Source organism: Eublepharis macularius, chromosome 10 (genome assembly GCF_028583425.1).
Source record: "Eublepharis macularius isolate TG4126 chromosome 10, MPM_Emac_v1.0, whole genome shotgun sequence".
Classification (NCBI taxonomy): Eukaryota; Metazoa; Chordata; class Lepidosauria; order Squamata; family Eublepharidae; genus Eublepharis; species Eublepharis macularius.
The window spans coordinates 38733341-38747653 of record NC_072799.1 but is presented as its reverse complement, the minus strand read 5'-3'; the positions used below and the strand labels follow the sequence as shown (position 1 = coordinate 38747653).

The window sequence follows — 14313 nt, the reverse complement described above, 5'->3', positions numbered from 1 at the left end:
TGCCCATTGATTCCAGTCTTTCTGTCATTATTTAAGGACCTTTTGTCAATAGTGGCTGCTGCCAGTGCAGGCTGCTGCTAGAGCTGTCATATTGAGCCACAGTGCATTACCAGGCAATACTTGGTCAGCTTGAGATGCCATTTGTGATGCTACACACTGAATTGTGATACAGCAGTTCAGCAGACTGAACCATAACATTTTACTTAAAAAACAACAACTAAGAAGCTATCTTGAGCTGTGTGACTGAGAAAACAATCTGGCTCAGAGAACTCCTTTGAAATAAACACTGACATATTTAACGGCTCCTTAATTCTCTCTAACAAAGCAGTTGACTCACTTATTGATGGCAGCAGAAATATTTTTAGAGTGACAATCTTAATGAAACGTTAATTAAAGCCAAAAGGCTTTGGAGGGGAGATTTTTTTACATAGCAAACACCATGTCTTTTGAAACATGTATAAGAAATTTGCTTCCTACAAATCAAAGTATATTAAAGAAAAAGTAACACATATTTCTGAAATCACCAGAAATGTAGATAAGGCAAATGAAGTCAGGAGGAAAATGTAACTCCTTTTTCTCTTGTGCAAAAACTTTAATATGACAAAAGGGCTGGTTAATTGTTTAGGCAAGTAGATTGGGCCTTTGATTGCTTGGAAATGACTCCGAGTTCAGATTCAGTAGTACAACATGTGGTTTATATTGAGTGGAGTTCAACTCAATTTGTTCTGGATCTTCTTATGATTGTCCTGAGCCCCATCAACACTAAAAAATAAGAAGAAAAAAATTAAGGAAGGGATTAAAAATGCCAACTTTAAGATGTCTTGTGTACTTTGAAAGGTCTTGATGTGGCCTCCTTTGCAGAATTCCTCATCCTTTTGAAATATTTGATTCTCAAGTGCTACTTTGTTTAATTTTTAAAAAGACTACTTCAGAGGAATCAGCCGTGCCAAGAGAAGAACCATATAGGACAACTGCATTCCGATGTGCATTATTAATGGCTGCCCAGGCCTTAAGATTTACTCAAAACTCCAGCCCAGTATCCTAAAAGACAGACTCCTGGAACTTCTTCCTGCCCTCTGAGTGCCACAGAAAGACCATGAGGAAAGAAGAATAAAACAAGGGCAGCAATGGTTGAGGGAAACATGAAGTTTATGCAGCAGGACCATTTCCAGATGGCTTACCTGCACCCGCAACGTCGCGCCACATTGCGGAGAAAACGTGATTTCGCGAAGTATCACGTTTTCTCATGCGAGTTTTGCACGACGTCGCATGACGGCGTGCAAAACTCGCATGAGAAAACGCGATATTTCGCATTTTCCCTGCAACATGGCGCGACGTTGCGGGTGCAGGTAAGCCATCTGGAAATGGCCCAGGTGAGAAAAAGAAAATAAGTTTATATACCACTCTTCTAGTGCGCAATTTGAACAATGAACAAAAGCAACAATTTGAACAATGAACAAAAGCAACATTATTATTATCAGCCCCACAATACAGCTGGGGAGCTGGGGCTTACCCAAGGCCACCTTGAGGAGTGGCTTACCCAAGGCTACCTACTGAGCTCATGGCAGTAGTGCGAGTAGAACCAGCAGAATGCTGAGTTGCAGTCCAACCAGTTTGCCACTATGGTGCAAAAGATCTCATGGAAGAACTGCCAAACATATTTAAGGATGAGACAACAGAGGGAAAGTGGAGGGGGTGCAGTATGTTTACTTAACCAATGTCACTATTATTTTTCATTTGGGAAATAGAAAAACAAATACTCCTCACAAATATTAACATCCCCTCCTAAAGGTTTTGTGAGGGGCTTTGTGCTGAATAGTTTCTACATTATTTAGTTTTGTATGGCATGTTTAATATTCTCCTCCTCCCAATTACCCATTTAGTATACAATGAAAACTGATTTCATACTCTTTCCTTGACAACTTTGAACTATGTGTGGGCTCCCCTTCTCCCCCCAGTGAAGGGTGCAATACAGCTTGACACACAAGGATTATTTTCATATTTGCAGAGCCTATTAAGTAAAGAGATATCAAAAACACCCTATAATATTAAACGCTGTCAGAAAAATTTGGCTCTAAGGAATGGCCTGAATACCACTGAGAGCCTCTCTTTCTCATCTCTAAAAAGTATGCTGGAAAGGGATATATCACATCAGGGTCTCCGGGCAAAGGCAAACCCTATCCCTCAGCGTAGATACAGGCTGTTTCTATGGAGGGAGGCATGTGCCCAGCAGCCTAAAACCAGTATGTGAGTTGGGCATCTTTCCCTTTCTACCTAGATAGTTTGTTAGCTTGCCTTCCTCACTGTTTGGGATATTTTGTTTGGCCATTGTGATTTTCAAAGGGTAAATGTGGCCTCATGTGCTTGACTTGTGGATGTTCTATAATAAATATATCCAGGTCCTCTAGCAAATAGCAAATATTCTATCAAACACTTTAAAAGTTTTTTTAAAAAAAATCTGTTTTGGTCCACTGGCTTCAAAAGCCAGTGCAGTACAGACATTTTCACATGAAAAGAATACAGTGTACACCAGTGGTTCTCAGTCAAAGGATGCAGAAGTTGTCTAGGTGGGATGCAGGGCTTTCATAATAACTACTAAGAATTTACTCTCCTTCAGTCCCCTTGTCCACTTGCAAGATCACTACTGCAGAAACTGTGAGCATCTTGAGATGTGTAGAAAATTGAAATGCATTATTTTAATGATTGTTATTTCAACTTAATTGGCCATAGAAAGAAAAGTACACTATTACACCAGGCTTTCCTATAATGAGCAAGAAAGGTTAAAACGTTATGAGAATGATATATTGTCGAAGGCTTTCATGGCCGGAGAACGTTAGTTGTTGTAGATTTTCCGGGCTGTATGGTCTTGGCATTGTAGTTCCTGATGTTTCGCCAGCAGCTCTGACTGGTATCTTCAGAGGTGTAGCACTGCCTTTCGGTGCTACACCTCTGAAGATGCCAGTCGGAGCTGCTGGCAAAATGTCAGGAACTACGATGCCAAGACCATGGCCATACAGCCCGGAAAATCTACAACTGTCATGAGAATGCATATTGTTGATGGGGAAGGTCACAAAAAAACATATTGAGCAAATATCTAATACTTTTCTCATATAAGCAAGCTTGGCAAACCAATTGAGGATTAGCCAAGCCCAAATAGGTTTTGTATTTTAAACCACATCTTGTACCCTTTTCCTTATCTCTGCTTTAGAGTGAATAATGAGGATCCTTAAACTTCAGTTACCAACAGTTGTAACTTTGTGTAGATGTCTCCAAACGACAGCTAAAAGAATAAACTAATTATGCCCTTTAGCACACTTGAAAGGGCAGTCATGTCAATGAGAAGGCGTTTGTAACAAAGCAGAAGCCAAAAGAAGGAATTTGGAGCAACCCAGAGATTAAAATGATAAGATGTGAGCACACAACTTTAAATATAGAATTTTAAACACCAGAGTTGTCAGAGTTTCCCTTCTCTCTTCCCTCCCCTCACTCCCCACATGCATTGTTTTTCTTTCAGCTTCATAATCAGATTTAAACAAATGCATCTCTCCACTGGGAAAAGAACAATCTTTTGCCAGCTACAGTCCATGCTTTGATAAACTGTGCAGAGACTAAAGCAATAATACATGCACTCTGGATTGAATTCCCATCTTAAATTAATCTGTTAAATAGAGAGAGTTCACTTTCAGGTCCCCTGTCATTCAGTTATCTACCATTGTATAATATACAATATTAGTAAAGTAACCAAAAAGTGATTTACAGCTTGTTGTTCAAACTTGGACAACCTATAATATTATTCAAAATCTAATGTTCCAACTGGGTGCTCTTTGTCTTTAATGAGGTATTTAGCTGTACTACATAGAACGTTGGAGAAAGGATTTTCAGCAGGTCTCTTCATATGCGTCTTGAAGTCATTGAATTATATGCAGTACCATATGGAAAAGGAAGCATACAAACATACAACAACAACTACTACTACTACCACCACCATTACCACTATGGATGATGTTGCTAATAATAATAGCAGTAGCAACAACAACAACAATTTATTCATAATCATGTTAAACACCCAGTATTGACAAATGTAGGGCATATATGAGTCAACAATGTGATTGTATGGGATGATTAACTCGAGAAGAAATGCGTATTGCAAGCAAGCTAAGTTTTGATTTTCAAATGCCGCATTTGCAAAAATGGAATAATCTAAGTGGCAAAGTCTGTTGATGAATCTCTGAGGTTTGTACTGTCTTCCATTTTAACTACTAAGATGCGCAGTTTGAGGTAAACTTGTGGGCTTGTATGGTAGCTGTGCAGACACAGCCAGGGTAGATGAGGGGGCGAATAGCAGTCTGGGTTTGTCGCCTGGAAACTCCTGTGATTTTTTTCCCCAGTGTGATCTTTTGCAGAATTGAGAGCAGATGCATAGAAGGGGGCTGCAACCGGAGGACGGCTATGATACAAACATCATAAAGTGTTGGGATGTCAAATGGGAGACCCAGGTTCCAGTCTCAGCTTGGATATGAAATTCCATGAGTGGCCTTCAAGCAACCTCTGCCTCTTATTGTTTTGTTAATAGCCTGCATTTCTTCCATCGTGTGACCCGAGGTGGTTTACCAAGACTGCCATGGGACCTTTTGGTCTCGTCCACATTGTTACGATGCGTGATTTTATGGTGGGTTTTGGTGTGGAGTCCATGTAAACAGTTGTGTCACTCTTAGTGAGGTGAGGGACTCAGACTGGGGTTCTTGGCTGCTTATTGGGCCTTTGGGCTTTCCCTTTGTGGATCTTCCTTGGCCCTACACTCACATTAGTGTTATTTTCTCTGTTGCAGGGGCCCTTCCTCCTCAAGCTCCTGTGCTCCCAGCTAAGTAGTAAGGCTGGGGAGAGGGGGCACAGGTTAGACTTCCTGGGTTTTGTCCTTTGTTCCCCCTGTGCTGGCTCCTGTGTGACAGGCACATCTTCCCATCAGGCTTCTTGCTCCTTGTTTCCATTTCCTGGCCTTCCTTCTATCACTGCTTCCCCTTCTGAGTCAACGGGCTGTGAGTCTGGACTCCAGCCCTCCGGTCAACAGTGCCACACCACTTCCAGCCTGGCCATGCTTACATCTGGCTGGTCTGGTCAGAGCACCCTGCTGCCATGCAGGCCTCACAGGGCTGGCCTGCGAATGCATATCTTGCACTTTGGTGGGATCATGGAGTGCTGCATTTGTCTTCTAATAGTCAGTGGACACGGCTCTGATGTGTGATATGATGGTGAATTTGGAGATTCCAAGTAAATATGATGAGACTCCATGAGGATCTGTACCTTGGATCCATGGTTTTGCACCATAGAGCACGACAACCATTTTTTTTTATTGTGGTGCAGCTCTTGGATGTAGATGAAAAGTGTGATTTTACAGTAGATTTCAAAGGAGTCTATGCAAAAATCACAAGGATCATTTTTTTTCAATGTTGTGTGTGCACCATGGCTCCATGAAGCACCAGAGCCGCGATTTTTATGGTGTGTGATAAATTAGTGGATTTTGTGCTTTTACTGTAACACTGATAGGAATTCAGGAGGATCGAAGGCTTGAGTCCTTTTTGTACTGTAGAACTAGGATAAAGCCAATCCGGTTTTTTTTTGTTGCACACGTTTTTTTGTTGTGTGGACTGGATGTGATTCTTGCAGGCATTTTGTGCGACTTCATGTGAAAATCATGAAGATTCATGAGAACCTGCCTATGTCTTCAATACATTTTTTTGCACCAGGGTAGCATCATAAAGCACCAAATCTGTGCTTCACTTTTTTTTACAGTACTGTTTGTGGATATGAATGTAATGTGTGTATTTCAGGTGACTCAAATCACAGATCTAGTGAAGATTTAAGCCTCTCATCTGTATTTGCCCCATGTTGGTGCTATGAAGCGCTAGATCTGTGATTTTAAAGTGCAGTTTGTGGGCATGGGTGTGTTCTGTGAACTAACAGTGTATTTTTGAAGGTGGGCATGTAAAACTCATGAGGAGCCATGCCTCAGATCCAGGTTTTTGTGCCACAATGACACTAAGATATACAGTATCTCTAATTTTTATGCTGTAGTCTGTGGATATGGATATGGAATATTGATCTGTGACAACTTGATGGTGGATTTGGGAGGAATCTGCGCCCCTCCCCACAGGATCCATGTAGATCTGGCTTTTACTTCCCCCCCCCCTCTGGGACCATTCTCCACATAACTTTCCTCAGAAAAAGGCAAGGTTGGTACTAGTTTGTAATCGTTTTCCAAAGTAGTTTTATTTCAACAAAGGTCAAGTACTTGTCTTTTTAAACAAACTGGTAAAACTTTACCGTCCACTTTGAAAGAGCCAGTTGTGAGATCCTCCTGAAGGGAGGGTCTTGGGACCAAATAAACTAAACTACCACCCAGTCGCTGATATTCCATTCTTGGGCAAGATTCTCTAGTGGGCGGAGCCTACACAACATCAGTTGGTCTTGGAAAAGATGAATTATCTAGACCCATTTCAATCTTGCTTCAGGCATGGTTTTGGGATGCAAACAGCCTTGCTAACGATGACTGATGACTAGGGATGTGCGTTTCGGCTTTCTGAATGCCGAAAGAAAGCCGAAACAAAAGTGTTTCAGCTTCTTTAGGGTTAGCTGAAACGTTTCAGAGAAAGCCGAAACGTTTCGGCTAGCCGAAAGAAAAAAAGCCGAAACGTTTCGGCTTCTTTCGGCTTTCTTTCGGTTTTTCAATGGGAAAATGCCTCCGTCTTCCCGGACGTCTGGGGGAGGCATTTTCCCACCGAATCAGCCCAAAATTGGTGGGGACCTTCCTCTAACCCCTCTCTAAAAAACCCCCAAGTTTCAGACCGATTGGACTTTGGGAGGCCATGTTATGGCCCCCCAAAGCAGGTCGCCCTATCCTCCCATAAGAAAGCGAAGGAGCAGCATATTGTTAGCATGCTGCTGCTCATCTTCTTCATTATTTCCTATGGGGAAAAATGAAGAAGCAGGCTTCCTTTGCCAGGGGTGGCATTTTGCATGCAAAATGCCCCCTACCCTCAGGGGCCCTTCTCCCACCCTTCCTCCCACCCCCCACCAAGGCTCAGACTGCTCCCACTTGGGGGGGCCATTTCATGGCCTTCCCAAGTAGGTGCTCTGCTCTCATCTCTACCACTGACAGCTGGGGGAGGCTTGTCTTGCCAGGGGTGGCATTTTGCATGCAAAATGCCCCCTTACCCTCAGGGGCCCTTCTCCCACCCTTCCTCCCACCCCCCACCAAGGCTCAGACTGCTCCCACTTGGGGGGGGGCATTTCATGGCCTCCCCAAGTAGGTGCTCTAATCTCTACCACTGACAGCTGGGGGAGGCTTGTCTTGCCAGGGGTGGCATTTTGCATGCAAAATGCCCCCCAACCCTCTGGGGCCCTTCTCCCACCCCTCCTCCCACCCCCCACCAAGGCTCAGCCTGCTCCCACTTGGGGGGGCCATTTCATGGCCTCCCCAAGTAGGTCCTCTCAGCCCCTAAAGTCCACCCCTTACAGCCCCACACAAACCCAATTCCCCCCAGCTGCCACACACAGACCCAAATCCCCACATTAGCCCCTCACAGACCCAAATCCACCTCCACCTGCCCCACACCCATAACCCCAGGAACAGGCTGGCAAAGGCCAGCCCTCTCCCTTTGTTCCCTATGCTGGGAACTTCTAAACTCTCTTTCCCTGGGCAATTCTGCACAGCCCAGGGGTGCCACAATGGTGGGCACACTTCTGAGTGCCAGCTGGTCCCTGTGAAAGAGCACCTGAACCACAGACACCCTCCCTCAAATTCCCCCACCACCTACAGAGATGGCTGGCCAGCCAGCCCCATTGTTCCCTATGATGGGAACCAACTGCACAACAAAGAATAAAACACGAAGAACACAAAATAAAGTTTTTTAAAAATCATTTTCTCCCTTTCAAAGTACAAGTAGGCAAAGCATTATGACACATTACACCAGCAGTCCCCCACACAGAAAAATTAACACAACTCACTTAACATCAGAGAATCACAAAACACGATTCCTGTCAAAAACACTTTATTTCTTGAACAGCTTTAGGTTACACAGCAGGGGGGCACACCAAAGGGCATGGCAGCAGTATCTTACACAAAAATAACACAACTCACTTAACATCAGAGAATCACAAAAGCACAATTCCTGTCAAAAACACTTTATTTCTTGAACAGCTTTAGGATACACAGCAGGGGGGCGCACCAAAGGGCATGATAGAAGTGTACTACACAAAATAATACAACCCACTTCACCGTTTTTGACAGCAGTTGTGTTTGTGTGATTCTCTGATGTGAAGTGAGTTGTGTTATTTTTATGTAGTACACTGCTTTCATGCCCTGTTGTGCCTTCCTACTGTGTAACCTAAAGCAGTTAAGGAAATAAAGTGCTTTTGACAGCAATATTTTGGAGTGATTCTCTGATGTTAAGTGAGTTGTGTTATTTTTGTGTAAGATACTGCTGCCATGCCCTTTGGTGCACCCCCCTGCTGTGTATCCTAAAGCTGTTCAAGAAATAAAGTGTTTTTGACAGGAATTGTGCTTTTGTGATTTTGTGGCACTCAGAAGTGTGCCCACCACTGTGGCACCCCTGGGCTGTGCAGAATTGCCCAGGGAAAAAGAGTTTAGAAGTTCCCAGCATAGGGAACAAAGGGAGAGGGCTGGCCTTTGCCAGCCTGTTCCTGGGGTTATGGGTGTGGGGCAGGTGGGGGTGGATTTGGGTCTGTGAGGGGCTAATGTGGGGATTTGGGTCTGTGTGTGGCAGCTGGGGGGGAATTGGGTTTGTGTGGGGCTGTAAGGGGTGGACTTTAGGAGCTGAGAGGACCTACTTGGGGAGGCCATGAAATGCCCCCCCCCTAGTGGGAGCAGGCTGAGCCTTGGTGGGGGGTGGGAGGAGGGGTGGGAGAAGGGCCCCTGAGGGCTGGGGGGAATTTTGCATGCAAAATGCCACCCCTGGCAAGACAAGCCTCCCCCAGCTGTCAGTGGTAGAGAAAAGAGCACCTACTTGGGGAGGCCATGAAATGCCCCCCCCAAGTGGGAGCAGTCTGAGCCTTGGTGGGGGGTGGGAGGAAGGGTGGGAGAAGGGCCCCAGAGGGTTGGGGGGCATTTTGCATGCAAAATGCCACCCCTGGCAAGACAAGCCTCCCCCAGCTGTCAGTGGTAGAGAAAAGAGCACCTACTTGGGGAGGCCATGAAATGCCCCCCCCAAGTGGGAGCAGGCTGAGCCTTGGTGGGGGGTGGGAGGAAGGGTGGGAGAAGGGCTCCAGAGGGTTGGGGGGCATTTTGCATGCAAAATGCCACCCCTGGCAAGACAAGCCTCCCCCAGCTGTCAGTGGTAGAGATTAGAGCACCTACTTGGGGAGGCCATGAAATGGCCCCCCCAAGTGGGAGCAGTCTGAGCCTTGGTGGGGGGTGGGAGGAAGGGTGGGAGAAGGGCCCCTGAGGGTAAGGGGGCATTTTGCATGCAAAATGCCACCCCTGGCAAAGGAAGCCTGCTTCTTCATGTTTTCCCCATAGGAAATAATGAAGAAGATGAGCAGCAGCATGCTAACAATATGCTGCTCCTTCGCTTTCTTACGGGAGGATAGGGCGACCTGCTTTGGGGGGCCATAACATGGCCCCCCAAAGTCCAATCGGTCTGAAACTTGGGGAGTTTTTAGAGAGGGGTTAGAGGAAGGTCTCCACCAATTTTGGGCTGATTCGGTCGGAAAATGCCTCCCCCAGACGTCCGGGAAGACGGAGGCATTTTCCCATTGAAAAAGCCGAAAGCCGAAAGCCGAAAGAAAGCCGAAAGAAAGCCGAAAGCCGAAAGCCGAAACGGCTGGCCGTTTCGGCTTTCGGCTTATTCGAAAGAGATTCTTCTTTCGGATTTCGGCTTTAGCCGAAATTTTTTGGCTTGCACACCCCTACTGATGACCTATACCAAAAAAGCTATGGAGAAGTGTGTCACTGTTGATTCTCCTGGATCACTTAACAGCTTCTGATACCAACAATCATGGCATCCTTCTGGAGAGGGGGGCTGAGCTGAGGAAAGGGGACACCGTGTTTCAGTGGTTCTGCTCTTACGTAACCAACCAATTTCAGAAGGTGGTACTGGGGGACTTTTGCTTGGCCCCATGGCATTTATTCTACAGGGCCCTGCAGGGTTCCATCTTATCTCTCATGCTATGTGATGTCCCCATGGAACTGCTGGGAGAGGTCATCCAAGGATTTGGAGTGAGGTGCCACCAGGGCTTTTTTTCTGGGAAAACAGATGGTGGAACTCAGTGGGTTGCCCTGGAGAAAACGGTCACATGGCTGGTGGCCCCGCCCCCTGATCTCCAGACAGAGGGGAGTTGAGATTGCCCTCCGCGCCAGTGGCGCGGAGGGCAATCTCAACTCCCCTCTGTCTGGAGATCAGGGGGCGGGGCCACCAGCCATGTGACCATTTTCAAGAGGTTCTGGAACTCCATTCCACCGCGTTCAAGCTGAAAAAAAGCCCTGGGTGCCACCAATATGAAGATGACACTCAGCTCTATTTCTCCTTAACTGCTAAGACAGATGGAACTGTGGAAGATGTGAACAGGTACTTGGAGAATAGGATGGATGAGGGCCCATAAACTGAAGTTCAATACAGACAGGGCCGAGGTGCTGTTGGTCAACGAAGAAGCTAAGTAGGGATTGTAGAGCTAGCCTGTCCGGTGGGGTTTCATTCCCCACAAAGGAGCAGTTTTGTAGCTTGGGAGTGCTACTAGATCCTAGCCTAGAGTTGGAGGCTCATGTCTCCTCTGAAGCGTGATGCGCCTTTTATCAGCTCCAGTGGATTTGGCAGCTACTGCTGTTCCTCAAAAAGTGTGGTCTGGCCACAGTGACCCATGTTCTGATCACATATAAGCCACTGAGAGCCAGTATGGTGTTGGGCTAGGATCTGGGAGACCCGGGTTCAAATCCCCACCCTGCGATAGAAGCTCACTGGGTGATTCTCTTAGTCTCTTAGCCTAACCTACCCCACAGTGTTGTTGTTAAGATGAAATGGAGGTGAGGATAACAATGTAAATTGTTTTATGTCCCCACTGGGGAGAAAGGCAAGGTATAAATGAAGTAAACAAATAAATGAAAATTACATTATTGTGTGCTATGAATGGGGCTGCCTTTGAAAACAGGTTGGAAATTTCAATGGATCCAAAATGTGGTGGCTATAGGGGTTGGTTACAGGGATTGTACCACCCCTGTGCTGAAATGTCTGCACTGTTTACCCACAAGTTTCCAGCACAACCCAAAGTGCAGGTAAGACCCTAAACTGCTTGGGGTCAGGTACCTCAAGGACTGTCACCTCTCATACTGTCTGCGTCTCAGTCTCTTCTGTCTGCCCCAATCTCTTCGCCCTGCCTTCAGATGTGATGTGGGTGGCGACTAGAGACAGCATTTTCTGTGGTGACACCTCACCTTTGGAATGCCCCCCTTGAACCTCTCACGTGGCACCTCCTTTACTTTCTTTTAGGCAACAGGCTAAAACACATCTTTTAACCCAGGCTTTAATTAGGTTTATTTTACCACCTTTTAAAAGGTCTGCTTCTGTGTTATGGATAGTTTGTATGCTGCTTATGCCCTATGGGTTGGGTTTCAATTCTGTGGCTTTTAATTGTAAGATGAAGTATTTACAGAAATACTCATAATAAATAAATATATAATATTCATGAGTGACCCATTCCCCTTATCCCAGCATGCTTTTACCAGCCAGGATGGACAGGGTTGGATTCAGACTAATAGTGCAATCCTAAACAGCTACTTTAGTCTTAGACTGGAATAACTCCTCTTAGGATTGCAGTGTAAATTTTCCTCCACTGGAATGTAACACACACACACACACCCAGCTCCTGAAATGCTACTCCTGGCTGATAGAGAACCCTGGGGAAGAATATAAGAGGGGGTCTACAGCGGGAAAGGGAAATTAACGTTGCCCGCTCCAAGTTGAACAACCCGTGGAGATTTGGGGGGTGGAGCCTGGAGAGGGTGGAGGCTGGGAAGGGATGGCGTGCCATAGCGTCTATCCTGCAAAGCCGCAGTTCTCTCTAGCGGAACTAATCTTTGTCATCTGGAGATCAGCTGCAGTTCCTGGAGGCTGGCAACCTAAGAATCCTGTGGCCAGGGCAGTGGTGCAGGAGTAATAGCTGGGGCGTACATGTCCCGCCACATGTCCCGGGTAGTGATTCACTCCCTGGTCAAAAAAGACCGGCCGGCTGGCCTTCCTTCTCCCGGCCAAGCTAGCCAGGAATCCTCCGCGACTTTGGGCAAGAAGGGCTTCTTCCCGTTGTACGGGAGCTGCCTTGTACTGCTCGCTCCAGCCAAACTTCCAGCCAATCGGAGCGCAGCCTTCCCCCGGCCCCCGCAGAAGCCCCTGCCCAGCAGCCACGGCGGGGCTTTGCGAATGAGACTCCACCCTTTCTTTCCAGGAGCGAAGCGGGGAAGGGTGGGGGGCAACGCGCAGGATCCCGTCCCCTCCCTCCCCTCCCAGCTCCGGCGTCTTGCAATGAAAGCGCTGCCGGCTCCTTTGCCCCTTTAGCAGCAGCCCGCTCCCCCCTCGCCCCGTCCAAGTTTATGCACAATGCTGGGCATGTACGTGCCGGACAGGTTTGCCTTGAAGTCCTCTAACATCCAGGACGGGATGGGGCTCTTTACGGCCCGGAGAGTCAAAAAGGTGGGTGATCCGTGCTGCCCCCACTCCCCGAGGGGCATGCTTGCGAAGGGAGGGGTGCGACGCAAAACCCGCCGGGATGGCCGTGTGGCTTCTGCAGGCTCCTTGCTCGATCTTTCTCTTCGTTCTGCCTCTCCCCGTTTGAACGCCGCGTCCTCCCGAGACAGCCTGCCACGTAGCACGGGAGGTCACTGGCGCTCGCGCGCGCGCTCCCGGGCAAGCTGTCGATTTCAAGTTCGCCTCCCGTCCCGTCGCGCGCCCCCCGCCCCAACTCGCTTCTTCCACTTCCGTCTACTTCGAGGGGCGGGGGGGAAACGATCGCAGCCCAGTAAATTACAGCAGAACTTTTTACCCTCCCTTCCTCTGGCAAGATAAAAGAAGGACTCGCAGCTGATTGATTTCCTACGCAAAAGAGCTTTGCTTCCGTCCCAGTTTTCATCCTGCAAATACAGGGCAGTCATCGGTTTCAAAGTAGAACCTACTTCATACCACAGAGCAGGGGAAACCACAACAAAACGACTCCCCCCCCCGAAGCCTGTCATATGTGGGCCATTTGGGAAACATTTGGGGGAGAAATATGCAAACAAATAGTTGGGATGGTAGTTCAAGATTGTTTTGTTTAGCAAAGTTAGGCAGGTGTCTCCCAAATTCCAGCATTCTAATGGCATCTGTTTCACACCTAGCAGGCGCACACCTGTATTACTCTTGTGTACCTGTAGTTTGTATGCAGCATGTGAAAGCACTAACTATTTATTTATTTACTTCACATATACCTAGGGGTTTTTTTCTGGGAAAAGAGGTGGCAGAACTCTCAAGAGGGAAATGAGGAAGAAACACATGGGATTCTTTGAAATCATATTATTTGCAAGCACTATTGCTGAGTATTTTCAAGAGGTGCCGGAACTCCATTCCCCCACGTTCCCCCTGAAAAAAAGCCCTGCATATACCCCCCACCCATCCCCTCAGTTGGGACCCAGAATGGCTTATAGCATTCTTTTTGTTGTTGTTTAATCTTCACAACAATCCTGTGAGGTAGGTTAGGCTGAGAGTGTGTGACTGGTCCAAGGCTACCCAGAAAGCTCCATTGCAGCATGGGGATCCAAACCTGGGTCTCCCAGATCCTAGTCCAACACTAACTACTACACCACATTGTCTGTCAATGACAGTGCAATCTTACATAGATTTTTGTGTGTGTGTGTGTGTTATATGGCATAAAGTCGCTTCTGATTTATGGCAATCCTATCAATTAATGACTTCCAAAATGTCCTGTCCTTAACAGCTTTTCTCAGGTTTTGCAAACAGGAGGCTGTGGCTCTCTTTACTGAGTCAATCTATCTCATGCTGGATCTTCCTTTTCCTACTGCTATCAAGTTTTCCTAGCGTTACTGTCTTTTCCAATGAGCTTGTCTTCTCATGATGGAACCAAAGTAAGATAGCCTCAGTTTAGACATTTTAGCTTCTAGCGAGAATTCAGGCTTGACTTGATCTAGAACCGACTTGGGCCGTTGCCACACATCCTTAAAGGGACGGCCCACTCACCAAAACGCTGGTGGCTTTTCTCCTTCACTTCACATGCCTCTGATTTCAAAGTTGTAGCAAGCTGTTGGGCTTCCGTTTTTTC

General features: G+C 46.8%; 1 protein-coding gene across 5 annotated transcripts in view; it reads left to right on the top strand.

Moving 5' to 3' along the window:
• Positions 1-12466: 12466 nt before the first annotated feature.
• PRDM5 (PR/SET domain 5) overlaps positions 12467-14313 on the top strand; it is a 130804-nt gene continuing 128957 nt past the window's right edge. For all 5 annotated transcript variants that reach the window (XM_054990171.1, XM_054990170.1, XM_054990169.1 and 2 more), the window contains exon 1: positions 12467-12695. In XM_054990171.1, the coding sequence (XP_054846146.1) occupies positions 12603-12695 (93 nt within the window). In that variant the 5' untranslated portion in view covers positions 12467-12602. The remainder of the gene's footprint in view (positions 12696-14313) is intronic.